This window comes from Neofelis nebulosa, chromosome 2 (assembly GCF_028018385.1).
Source record: "Neofelis nebulosa isolate mNeoNeb1 chromosome 2, mNeoNeb1.pri, whole genome shotgun sequence".
Taxonomy (NCBI): domain Eukaryota; kingdom Metazoa; phylum Chordata; class Mammalia; order Carnivora; family Felidae; genus Neofelis; species Neofelis nebulosa.
Genome location: NC_080783.1, coordinates 214397219 through 214409558, shown reverse-complemented (window position 1 = coordinate 214409558; position 12340 = coordinate 214397219). Strand labels below are relative to the sequence as shown.

Genomic DNA, 12340 nt, shown 5'->3' with positions numbered 1-12340 from the left:
GAGCAAATCCCAAAATGCTAAAGGGAGAGGATTTCCAACATAGAATTCTGTACCTATCCGAATTCTATGCCCATCAGTCAAGCAGTGGAACAGGGACATTTCATGTGTGTCAGATTTTTCAAGCATCCCCTGCCCCCTTTCTCAGAAAGTTACTAGGGAATATGCTCCACCAAGACCAGGGAGTAAACCATGAAACGGGAAGGTATGAGGTCCAGGAGACAAGACTTCCGATAGGGAGTTCCACTAGGGGTGGTCCGAGGCTCAGGGGTAGTCAGAACACTTGTTGAGTCTAAACATTAAAACTTTTTTTCAGGGGCGCCTGGGTGGCTCAGTCGGCTAAGCATCCGACTTTGGCTCAGGTCACGATCTCACGGTTCATGAGTTCAAGCCCCTCATTGGGCTCTGTGTTGACAGCTGGGAGCCTGGAGCCTGCTTGAGATTCTGTGTCTCCCTTTCTCTCCTCCCCTCCCCCACTCACACTCTATGTGTGTCTCTCTCTCTCAAAAATAAATATACGTTAACAAAAAAACCCTACTTTTTCAGTAGTTATTGTTTCTTAAGAGTGCTATGTAATTTCCGGTATAAATCATAATGAACAAATGCATATTAGGTATGTTACTATTTCCTGTTACTGAACATTCCATTGAACATAATCATGAATGTACTATAAATTATAATGGGGCAGTTACTAGGGTCTCATAGCAAAAAACTGGTTAGCATTCTGTCCAGACCCTCATGAAGTATATTGAGTCCAAAGATCTTAAAAAGAGCTTTCAAGATTTGGTAAAAAGTTTGGAGCTGAACTGGTGATGAATTTATTAAAAATTAAGACAATGTGAGGGGCGCCTGGGTGGCTCAGTCTGTTAAGCGTCAACTCTTGATTTCAGCTCAGGTCACGGTCTCACAATTTGTGAGTTCAAGCCCCGCACAGGGCTCTTCACGGACAGCGTGGAGCCTGCATGGGATTCTCTCTCTCCCTCTCCCTTTCTGCCCCTCCCCTGCTAACGTGAGCACACACACACACACACTCTCTCTGTCTCTCTCTCAAAATAAACTTGAAAGAAATTTAAGCAGATGTGAGACACCCCCAAGGGAAGTGAGGTGTGCAGATGAACTTGGTCTCCTGTCCCAGCCGAGAGTGACGTTTATAGAGCTGTACTGGCACCCGTGCTGAATGTGGCCCCGACCAAGATGATCGTTTAGTTGTTGAGAGTGTGGCTGGGTCAGGGAAGGGAAGAACGAAATCCTCAGCTTCCCTAGTGGAAAGTCAACAGATTATGACTGAAGCTGCCACGCGGAGAGGCAGTAACTCAGGATGCTCCAGACGTGAAGGCAAAGGCCAGAAGCCTCGGCTGGAAGAGGTACACGCGGCTGCCTCTGCGAGAAGTGCAGTGGCCGAGGAGGCCCGCTATTTTCCTTCCAAATGGTCCACCTACTGGAATCCTTACACCGGAGCAGGGCTAGTTTTGATAAATAAGTAAACTTCAAAGCTACGGGGTGCCTGGCCGGCTCAGTCAGTAGAGCACGTGACTCTTGATCTCAGGGTCACGAGTTCAAGCCCCGTGTTGGGCATAGAGCTTAAAAAACCCCAAAAACCCCAAAACTCAAACAAACAAACCAAAAAACAAAACCCCAAAACGACTTTATCCGCCATGCTACAGAGGGGGCCTGTTGGTGGCCCTCCGGCATTTCTGGGGCCTCGAGGCTCAGGCCACGTCTGCACCGAATGCCCCCCTTCTGCTTTGGTCCATTAGTCTGTGTCTACATCACACCCACCTCGATGTGGGGCCCAGTGCTAGTCCCTAACTAACGTGCACCCCTTCAAGGAGGCTTTATGAAAAGTTGGGTAAGTGGAGGGATTTACGCTGCGGACAACTTCAACGTCCAGGTGAGGCATTCTTGTTTCCCAACGGCCTCCCTCTTTCTACGCCTTGGGGCCTCCTCTCCTCTTTCTCTGTCCGGACAGGCAATCCTGATTCTCACCTACTCAGCAAGCACTGCGTCACCGACACCCCTTAATGAAGCCCGTCATGGGTAAGGGCTATGAATGCTCCCATTTTACAGGCAGGGTAAGCAAGTCAGGAGCGGAGTGGCTCAAAGCCACAGAGCCAGCAGGAGGCAGGGTTGAGATTCAGGTCCAAGTCCAGAGCCCCTGTCAGCAGCATCCCTCGGGTTAACCTTGGGACAGACCTTCCTGGAGTCTGGTAAGATGGGCTGGGGCAGGAGGCGCCCTGAGAGCAGAGGCCCGGTGATGTCCCTGCTGGGGCCCGAGGGTGCTTGGGCTGAGCTACAGAGGCACGTGGGGCAGGCAGAGTGGAGTGGCTCTCAGAAGGCCAGGTGCCTGGTACCCCCCACCGTGTGCTGACTCGATGTGTGGCCCTGGGCAGCATCCGCCTCTCCTGGGCTCAGTACCTTACAGGCAGCTGTGAAGGTTTAAGGAACGAAGACCCGCGTTGGGTCAGGGCTTTGTAATTGGCCACCGCATCTTCTTTTAACTGACACTCTGCCTTGCGGCCCAGACTTGTCGTGACGCCACCCGGCCTCCCTGGGAGTGGGGAGACCTGGGGGAACAACGCCCATCCCCAAGCCTGGGTTTCTGGCAAAGTTAGCGATCAGGGGTCAGGAGGTGGTCCGGGTCCAGTGAGGGTGTGGGGTTGGGGTGCGTGGAGCCCAGAGCAGGGAAGTGATCTGCCTGCGGCCGCTCAAGGAATTATCTGTGCAGCTGGAGGCTTGCTCCCCAACCCCGTGATGACTGCAGTTCCAAGCCCCTGAAACTGTCGGGTCTGGGGTAGCTGCCCAGGGCAGGTGCAGGTCAGGGGGGTGTTCTGGCATCCTTCCTCCCTGCTGGAGCCACTCCCTTGTCACCGCCCTGCCAAGTCCCCTTCCAGGTCAAACTCGTCCTCTGGCAGTGCCTCTGTCGAGGGCGGAGAAGGTGGTTGGTGAGGTCGGCTTTTCCAAGGAGCAGGGCTCTTTCCCGTAGACCCTGAGATGGGGGTGGGCTGGAGGCCTCCCCCCTGAACCTGCACCGTGTTGTGTCTTCTCTCGTACCAGCAGAGCCTCAGTGCAGGTCATCGGGAAGGGTAAGGTGCCTGGGGCAGAGGATGGAGGTTCAGCACCTTGGAGAGGGGACAGTCCTGCGCCCACAGTCCTGGTATAGCCACCCACACCTGTTTTCTCAAGCTCTCTCAACGCTCGGGGGAACTTCTGGGAATTGACTACAGCACACTCACGGGTTGGCAGGCAGGATCGGAACCTAAGTCTGAATCCTGAGCCACGTTAGGGCACCTGATGTGCTTACACAGGCCCAAGTAACCGGACCCCAAGCGTGCCCCAGCCAGCTGCCTGGAATCATCTCCAGCATCTCCACCCCGATCCCCAGGATGGCACCTGACAAGCCTGTGAGTGACCCAAATTCTTCTGAGACGACAAAGCCTCCGAGCGGCCCCGCCGTGATCTTGTCAGCCCCACAGCCCCGGCCCCAGGGGTCTGTCACCTCTGTCCTTGTGGGGTTTGGTGAAGGAATGACTAAGGCAGTGTCTCAGGACAGATGCGGGCCCAGTTTGGTAACTGCTGTGTCCCCCGGTGCCTGAGGTCGAGGGCCAGTCCAAGGCTACACAGGGAGGGTGTGGGGCAGACACCTAGAGGCCCGACACTGGGGCCGGCTTGGAGCCTGCTACACAGGAGTGTCCAACCGTGGCTGAGGTGGCGCCCGCCTGGGCCCACTCAAGATCGGGGGACACACGATTCAGACTTTGTTATAAATACACGTGTTTGGTGAGTGAGGGTGACAGGAGGCGGAGAAGGTGCCGTACACAGCTGCCATAGGCTTGGAGGCCACATCGAGAGAGACAGACAGTCCGCCCAGCGGGGCAGGCTGGGCAGCATTCCGGGGCCTGTAACACTTGCTTGGTGGGCACGCCGGTGGGGCAGGGTCGGTGGGGGGGGGGGGTCCTGTCCAGGGCTTGTCACACCCGGGCGCCCCGGAGGCTCCCTGGCCTGAGATCCTGGGCAGCACGGGCGGCGGTACCTGGGCTCAGCTCACATCATTCAGGGCCTGGGGGGGACAGAAGGCCTCGTCAGGGGAGTGCTGGGTCATGTGGGGGCTCAGGCGGACCCTCGGGAGGCCCCGGGCCCCCCTGCCCGCTCCTGCCAGCGGCTCACCTTGCGGGCAAACTCGGGCAGGACGAAGGCTGCCTGGTGCACGTCGGAGTTGTAGTATTTCAGCTGCATCTGTTCAACCTGCTTCCGTGTCAGCTGCTGCACGGGCTTCCGGAAGTCGGTGCCCTGGGGGCGGGGGACGGGGGCGTCAGGGAAGCGCCTTCGTGCCCACCTGCCCCCCTCCTAGCCCCAGGAGGGAGCGCAGCTCACCGGATTTTTGCTGCACAGCATGAAGCCTATCTGGCCGCTGGGGTAGGTGGGGATACTGCAGTAAGCGTAGGCCACCACAGGGAAGAGCGACTTGCAGAACTGTCGCATCTTCTGGATGAGGTCCAGGTGCAGCCACTGGCACTCACCTGGGGAGAGAGCAGGGCAGTATCAGCGCCGGCAGGCAGGGCCCCCCGACACTGGAGGACCCCCGCCCCGCCCCCGACGCCGGCCTGCTCACCCTGGCAGCAGAGGACGCCATCATCCTTGAGAGCCGTTTTCATGAGCTGGTAATAGGATTCCTTGAAGAGACTCTCCGCAGGGCCTGCAGTGGTGGGGACAAGGGACAATGGCTGAGACCTCCTGAGCCTGGCTCTGGCAAGTACCACCACTGCCCCTTTACACGTTCACAGCTGCCAAGGGGGGCAGGGCCGGGATTTCAGCCCAGGTCTGTGGATTCAGAAACCAACCACAAAGAGAGTGCTTTTCAGGAGCGCAAGGATCCATTGTCCACCTGAGGAGGGCTCCATGTTTTCCTCCCATTCCTGGGCAGGGAGGTGGGGGGGGGGTTCTCATTGCCATTTTGTTGGGGGACTCTCCACCCTGGGCCCTGGGTTGAGACTAGATCCCTGCCCTGATGCTGGCCTATTAAGACCAGAGAAGAGGCTGAAGAAGAAACTTAGGCCTCAGTGGGCCAAGACCAGAGCCCCACCCTCCTCTAGGAAATCAACCTGTGAACTTTGGGCAACAGCGTGGTCTGCCTCTGCTGAGCCAGGGCTGGGTTGGGGAGGTAGCAACCAAGACAGGAAAGACGCGGGACCCCCGCCTCTGGACGGTGGCTGCCAGGGGGGCCCAAGGCCTATCCCTCGCTTACCCATGGGGTCTGAGGAGTCAGTGATGATGACATCGAAGGCATCCTGGTTCTGTTTCATGAACTCAAAACCGTCACCCACGTGTAGGGTCAACTTGGAACTGGAGTAGCCCACGGCCATGCCCGGCAGGAACTTCTTAGAGACCCGAATGACGTCCTGAGGAGGGAGGAGGGACCGGGCTCTGCCGTGGGGGTTGGAGGCCCTCCAGCAGTCCCTCTAATCGCCCGGTCACTTGGGCAAGCCATTCATTTTGTGGAAACCCGGCTTCCACATCTGTAAGATGGGGGGCACTCTGGTACCTCCCTCTCAGTCATGGCAGGATGGCTCCTCTCTGCTCCCCGGCCCACATCCCACTGTCCCTGTTTTCTGTCCCCAGACCAAACTGTCCCTTCTGAGAGACTTTCTTGCTATCTCAGAGGGAGGCGAGTCCAACCTCTTCCAGGAGGATCTTCCCCTGCCTCCACGTGGCCAACTGTTTTCCATCCAAGCCTCAGCTGAAATCTACCTCCTCGGGAGGCCTGCGCTGACCAGCCTTCACCCGTGAGCTCTGAGCCTGCCTTTTCCTTTCACCCCTGGCTCCCACCACGCCTTCACCAGATCACCCTCTTAAGTCTCTTCCTCCCTGGAAGACCGACTCCAAGGGGGTGGGGACTGGACGGGTCCATTCACCACTGTGCCCCAGCATCTAGGACGATGGCTGCTGCGTACTAAATGCTCATTAAAAACAAGCTGAGCGTAAAGGGTAAACGCACGCACGAGTAGTTGGAACGCTCCTGGATCTTGACTTGAAAACCAGCTTAGTCTTACTAAGAGCCAGCATTGAGGCACACTTATTACATGCAAGGCCCTTTACTACCCAGATCTTCTACTGAATCCTCCCAACGAAGAAAGAGGCTGAGCAAGGTTAAGCAACTTGCCCAAGGGAACACAGCCAAGTCCCAGGGCGGAGCTGGGACTTGACCCCAGAGCCCAACACTCACCTCATCAATCTCACACTGGACCACGGACTCCACGGAGGAGTGCTTCAACACCTCCCGCAGGACACCCCCGTCCCCACCCCCGATGATCAGCACCTAGGAGCGGGAGGAACAGTCAGAAGCAGGGCATCAACTGAGCATCAGCCTCACCAAACAGGCTCCAGCAGGACTCAGCGGCCTGGGCCCGCACGGGGCAGATACACTCACGCAAACCATCTGAACAGGGTAGGTTTCTCAACCCCGCTGATGCACAGACCTTATTATTTCATCTGCTACTCTCAGCAACGCTGTCCTGCCTCAGGAACCTGGCACGAGGCGTCCCCTTTTCCTGGAAACTCCTCCCAGGGCTGCTGCGTCTTAAGCTTCGGGCCTCAGTGAGAAGGGTTTGCTCCTCAGAGGCTGTGTCAGCCCCCACCCTGTGAAGTGGGCCCGCCGCCACCCCCACCCAACTTACTCCCTTTGTGCTTGCTAACACTTTCTGACAACCATTTAGGAAGCAGCTGGGCCGAGCATGGGCACATCCATGTTCTGCGGGACACTGAGCAGTGGGCTTCCTGTGTGGGGGCTGAACCTTCCGGAGCCGGGGTACCTTGCGTGGGTTGGGGTGGCTGCAGAGGGGCAGGTTGGCTATCATCTCCTGGTAGGAGAACTCGTCCCTCTCTGTGCACTGGATGACGCCGTCCAACACCAGAACGTTGCCGTAGCTCTTACTGAAGGCAGGAGTGACAGTTAGGGACCTGGGTCCCCTGCAGTGGGGGCGATGTGCCCCCACTCGCCCTGGGTGAGAAGGATCTCCCCCGACCTGCCGAGGGGTCCCAGGGGGAAGTACTGGGGATGACACGTGGCGAAGCTGGGCAGGCAGGCCCGCCGGGTGGGGGGTGGGGGTGGACTCAGGGTCCCGGCTCTGACGTGTCCGGGACTGACACGTGGAGCGCGGCGCGTGGGGTCGGCGCAGACTCCGACTCCCTCCCCGCGGAAGAGGACCGCCCCAAACGGCGGCCCCCGGCCCAGGGAGACGGGGAGCAGGGTGGGGAGGGCATCGCGGCAGGGGACGGGACCGCGGGAGGGGACGGGCCTAGTTCTTCAGAACTTCTGACAGTTTTGCATGGGGAGGGGCGGGGGGAGAGACGGCCGGGGGCGGGGGGCGAAGTAAAGGGCGCAAGGCAGGGGTCGGGCAGGAAGAAGGGTGGTCGGGACGGAGATTCGGGTAGGAGGAGTCCCGGCTGGCTCCGGAGCAGCGGGCAGCGGGCGGTCTGGGCTGAGGGCCGCCGCAGGCGCTCGGTGGCGCGGGGCCGGGTGGGCGGTGGTACCTGCGGAAGACAAGGATATCCTGGAACCGCGAGCGCTGGTGGTGTAGCAGCTGCTCCACCTGCAGCGACAGGGCCTGGCCTGGCCACAGGCTGCACGTCTCGCGGAACCAGCCCTCGCGGATGTCAGCGGGGCCGAAGGCGGTGGGGCCGTCGGGGCCGGGCTCCATGGCGGGCGGGCGGGCTGCGCGGGGCGCGGGCCCGGGACTGCAGGCCGCGCGGAGCCGCAGCACAACGGGACCAGCTCCGCCCGCCGCCCGTGAGGCAACCTAACCCTGCCGGCGGGGCGGGGCCTGCCGGCAGGGGCGTAACCCAAACTCGCCAATGGCGGCGCGGGTACGGGAGCGCGGCGGCCCGGAGGCACCGCCCCCACCGGGGCTCAGAGCGCGCTCATTGGCTGTCGGTCCTCAGCGCGGTGTCAGTGGCTGGACACGCTGTCCGTTCGCGGCAGCAGGGTAGTGCGGCCCGCTCCGAGGGGCCACGTGGGGACGGGCCCGGGCGGACGGGCCCAGGCAGCGGGGAGGGTTCCGGCTCTGGGCGAGCCGGGCCGGCGGCGGGGGTCGGGTCCGCGTCCGTCCCCGGGCCCCGCGCTGGCCGGGCGGTGCAGGCCCCCGGGCCCCGCCCCTTTTCCGGGGTCCGGGAGGCGCCGGGGGCCGCAGGGAGGGAGCGAGGGGGCGCCCCGGCGCGGGAGGGGAGACCGGAGCGGGCGTCTCGGGCCGGGCGCGGACCCTCCGAGCGCTGGGACGAGCGGACCGCCCGCCTGAAGCCTTCGGTCTGCAGAAGCGGGAGCGGGCGGCTACACTGCAAGGCGCAGAGTGACGTTGTTGCGCCAGGGCGGACGAGGAGAGTGTAGCTCTCGCCGTGTCCCCAAATTTGGCTCCTTGTTGGACGGAAAGTGTGGCTTGTCGCCAGGCGCACTGTTGTTGTTGTTGTTGTTGTTGTTGTTTTACTTGAAAAGGACCGACTTAGCTCCCTGACTTAAGTGAGATCTAGCCATTTTCTCTCAGATTCTCCTCCGACCCATGAGCCGTGTGGCTGGCTGCTGGATAAGGAGTCTTTTTCGAAACGAGTTTCTAAATTTACGAGCAATGTCCCGGAAGAGGCCAACCCACGTATATTCGGCACCAAATAAGACTGGCACGCGAGTTTTTTTAAATTTGTCTTTTTATTTTTTCAAACAAACTGGGCTTTGCTCTTTGAAGGGGTGGGCGGGAACGTGCTGTTTTTAGGCAAATGTCAAGGAACTTATCTGAATCGCATTAAGCATGCTAATTACCAAATATTACATGCTAATTGCTCTACACGCATAGTTCTTTGCACGCCAAGGAAGGGAGCTGAAGCTGGTGTAAAACTACCGGTGGCATGAGAGGGATGTCTTTTGACTGACGTTTTGCGGCCTCCCCTCGGAGGTGGGAAGCATGTTCTCTGTAACCTCAGATGAGTAACAGGCTGGTGTTTACCAGCTGGTGCAAGCCTCAAGCCTTACGGCAACAACGTATCTTGGTTGGCTTTAAGCTCCTTTCACAGGGAAGGTGAGCCAAGACAATAAAAGAATTGCTAGGAGACGTCTCATACAAAGCCGTTTCAGGACACGAGGTCATTCAGTAGAGGGTCGCACAGCAGGTAAGATTCGGTCAACCCCTCTGTCCAGTTACTACAGGCTTGCCTGCGTTCAGTCCTGTACTGGGGTCATGGCATTTGCCTCACAGCCTGTACAACCTCCATCAAGACATTTGCACCTCTGAGCTCTGATTGCTTGTTTACTTCTGTGTCCCGAGGCAGACTGGAAGCTCCATGAGACTAGAGCTGGCAGCACTGGGTAACAGGCTGAGTTGATGCTGGCGGCCTGGGCCCTAGTCCAGGCCCCTCGTAGTCAGCTGTCGCGGCTTTCTTCCAGGGACTGCACAGCTGAGACCAGACAGGGGCCCTGGCATTCCTGGGGCACTGCAAGGTCAGGGGATGGGGGGAGTGGAAGATCAAGTCCATCCCATGCCCCCTGTGAGCTGAACAAAGCTGCTCCCAGCATGCGTATCCTCACAAGAGAAGGAACATAAACGACATCTTATCGCCTCCTGTAGAGGAAGTGAAACCACGGTCTCCGCCTCAACACCAACAGGGAATGGGATCTCTGGGATGGTGTGTATAAGCAGTAGCTCAAACCTTCCAAGTTCAAAGAAGACAAAGGCCCTGAATAAAATACAGGCAGAAAAGTCCCTAGATGTACAGGACCATGATCCATCCCATAAATGCCACTCGACTTCAGATCACGAGGAGGAAACACAGTGGTTCTGCCAGAAGTGGCCATATTGTGGAGCCCAGTTATTCAAAGCAGGTAGGGAAGACCAGGATGGAGGCAACCAAGGTACAGCACGAAATGTTTCCCCGAATTCAGACCAACGTGCATTTAAGGTTCCGTTGTCACGCGTCACTGTCTAGCGGGTCAACTATCCCAACCTGTTAAAGTGTAGATAATATATAAAAAGGGGGAGAGGGGAGAGGACAGAGGTGGGCGACTGGCCACTGTCCAAGGTGGAGCTTCAGGGGGACCGCCGTGGGAAAGGTATGTGTGTCTGTCACCGGAGACTTTTAGCAGCTGGCACCTGAGGCACGTTTTAGGCACTGTGTTCAGCCAGGCTGACAGCTGTGGCCGTGAGTGGGAATGAATTTGGCCACCGCACGGTATTACTTGGTGAAGATGTTTATGGCAAGCTGACCAAAGTGCCACAAAGAGCAGCACGCCTCCTTGAGTGAAGAGCCCTCCTCATAGATCCTCTCTCCGCCGCCAGCCCGCTGACCCTGCAACCTCACTCCTCCAGAGCCCAGGCGCGGTCCTCCGCGGTTCCAAATCACCGAGCCTTTCCTCCGCAGGCTTACCCATCCTCCCACGGCCTTGGGGATCCACGTGCTGTCCCCATGGCTTGACACATCGGTGAATGGAAATAGAGCTGTTCTCCAAACATCCCCAAGGTTCAGGTCTCCATCCCGTGGCTCAGGAGTCCTGGACTTGTGGTTTCAGGGCCCGGCCAAGTTTCAAAAACCCATCTGGGGACTGACGTTCAGGTTTTGCCAGCTCTTTCTTTTACAAGGAACGACATTTAGAAAGACCTCAACTAGTACTACTGTTCACGGTCCCCATCTTTTTAGAAAACAAACGCACCGAAAACCATTGCCACGAAGACAAAACTAATAAAGATAATTTCCAAGTGAAGGACAAGGAATCGTTTTAGCCACGGAAGAAGCTGACACACGGTCTTTGTTGTTCTCATTTCCCCCTTGGCCTGCGTGCGGGAAGCCCCCTGCGGCCCGCTAAGCGAGGCCTGGGGCCCACCACCCCGCTTACCATGGCGGTCCTCAGACTTAGGCCACTGTGACAATCACCCGGAGAGTTTGCCGAGCCCGGCTCCCGAGGCCGCAGCTCCAGCCTGGTTGGCAGCTGTGGGGTGGAGCCTGGGTTTCTTTGTATTACAAGGTTCTCTGGACTTTCTCCCTTCCTCCTCCAGGTCCGACCCAAATGTGCCTTTCACGAAGTCTCCTCGGGCCATCCTCAGTAGAAAATGATTGCTCACTCTTAAAAATTCCCATCTGTCCATTTTTTAATCGCAGGGACTCTGAGATTTTGGGGGAGACTGCTTATTGTGCCTCACTGTCCATTCTCTCCAAACTGCATCAGAATCCTGGACTTTTAGGGGCACGTGGGCACGGAAATGACTTTCCCAGTAGCCCTTGCTGTGGCATGTGACTATAGGCCGGCCAACGGGAAGTGGAAACGGGCAACTTCCACGTAAAGGGAGGTGGGTGTGCATCTCCCACTCCTTCCAGCTGAATGGAATGCAGATGTGATGGATGGAGCCATGGCAGGTCCCCGTAACCCATGCGGTGGAAGCCCTGCGTTCCTGTTGAGAATGGCAGCGCCACACTTAAGTGCCAGAGGGAGGACTGCAAAGGTGTCCCACTAGCTCTGGACTCAATAGGACTGAGGAGAGAGGAAACAAACATCTGCTTTGCTAAGCCACCGACAGTTTGGCTTTGCTGTTGGTTGCGACCGCTCGCTCCAGTCCTGACTAGGCCAGACATCAGCCCATTTGGGGCCTGGGCTGTTCTTCGCTGTTCTGCCTGACTGGCTGCTCCCTGGCAGTGCGCCTGCTTTGGCTTCACGGCCCCTCCGGGGGTCGCACACAGCCAGCCCTCTCGATGATCTCTTGGGAAAAATTTCTATGAAAATACGTTCTTTGTTTAAGTAGTTGTGAAAACAAAAATGATGGTATATTTTGTGCCTTCTTGGCTTAATATCCCATCTCGATATTAAAATCAAATGGAATTCTGAAGAAGTTCAATGCTCCATTATTAAGAAGAACATAAAAATGCAAATATACATGTTCAATAATGGTGCTTAACTAGAATGAATTTTGGAATGAGAAAAGATGGAAACTTTAAAGGTGAAAAACTGCAGAAGCATAAATCCAAGTTTGGAAATGAACACACACGTAGTAGAAAGCCTTTCTACCAAAGCGTGAAAGCTTATATCTCTGTGTGGTAGGGTTACAGACGATATAATTGTTCTCTTTTCCTCATTTCCTACAGTGAACATGCTATTACTTTTTTAATTGGGGAAGTTAAAAAAAAAAAAAAAAAGGGGGGGGGGGGGGGGGGGGACAGGTACAGGGAAGAGACCGGGCCCTCTAGAGGCCACAGTTGGCTCTAAAGCTGTACCAGCCGCCCCCCACCCCTGCTCCACCCCGCCCCCTCACCCCCCACCCCCCTACCCCGCCCCGGCCCCATGGGGTCTTTACCATTTGGCTTTCACTGGCATGACTGGAAG

General features: G+C 57.4%; 1 protein-coding gene across 1 annotated transcript; it reads right to left on the bottom strand.

Annotated features, from left to right (window-relative positions):
* Positions 1-3751: 3751 nt before the first annotated feature.
* Positions 3752-7800, bottom strand: SRM (spermidine synthase). Its single transcript, XM_058719105.1, has 8 exons — positions 7525-7800; positions 6804-6924; positions 6218-6310; positions 5240-5393; positions 4607-4690; positions 4369-4514; positions 4162-4284; positions 3752-4054 (listed from the first exon to the last, which is right to left on the bottom strand). Exons 1-8 carry the CDS (start codon positions 7689-7691, stop codon positions 4034-4036), a joined length of 909 nt encoding a protein of 302 aa, XP_058575088.1. The 5' UTR covers positions 7692-7800; the 3' UTR covers positions 3752-4033.
* Positions 7801-12340: the final 4540 nt, after the last annotated feature.

What these genes read in the sequence shown, in the direction of transcription:
- SRM (XM_058719105.1), bottom strand. Translation starts at nt 7,691, where the DNA reads ATGGAGCCCGGCCCCGACGGCCCCACCGCCTTCGGCCCCGCTGACATC. An exon ending in GCCACCCCAACCCACGCAAG is followed by an intron (nt 6,311 to 6,803) that starts GTACCCCGGCTC and finishes TCCCGCTCCTAG; the next exon opens with GTGCTGATCATCGGGGGTGG. An exon ending in TGACTCCTCAGACCCCATGG is followed by an intron (nt 4,691 to 5,239) that starts GTAAGCGAGGGA and finishes CCACCACTGCAG; the next exon opens with GCCCTGCGGAGAGTCTCTTC.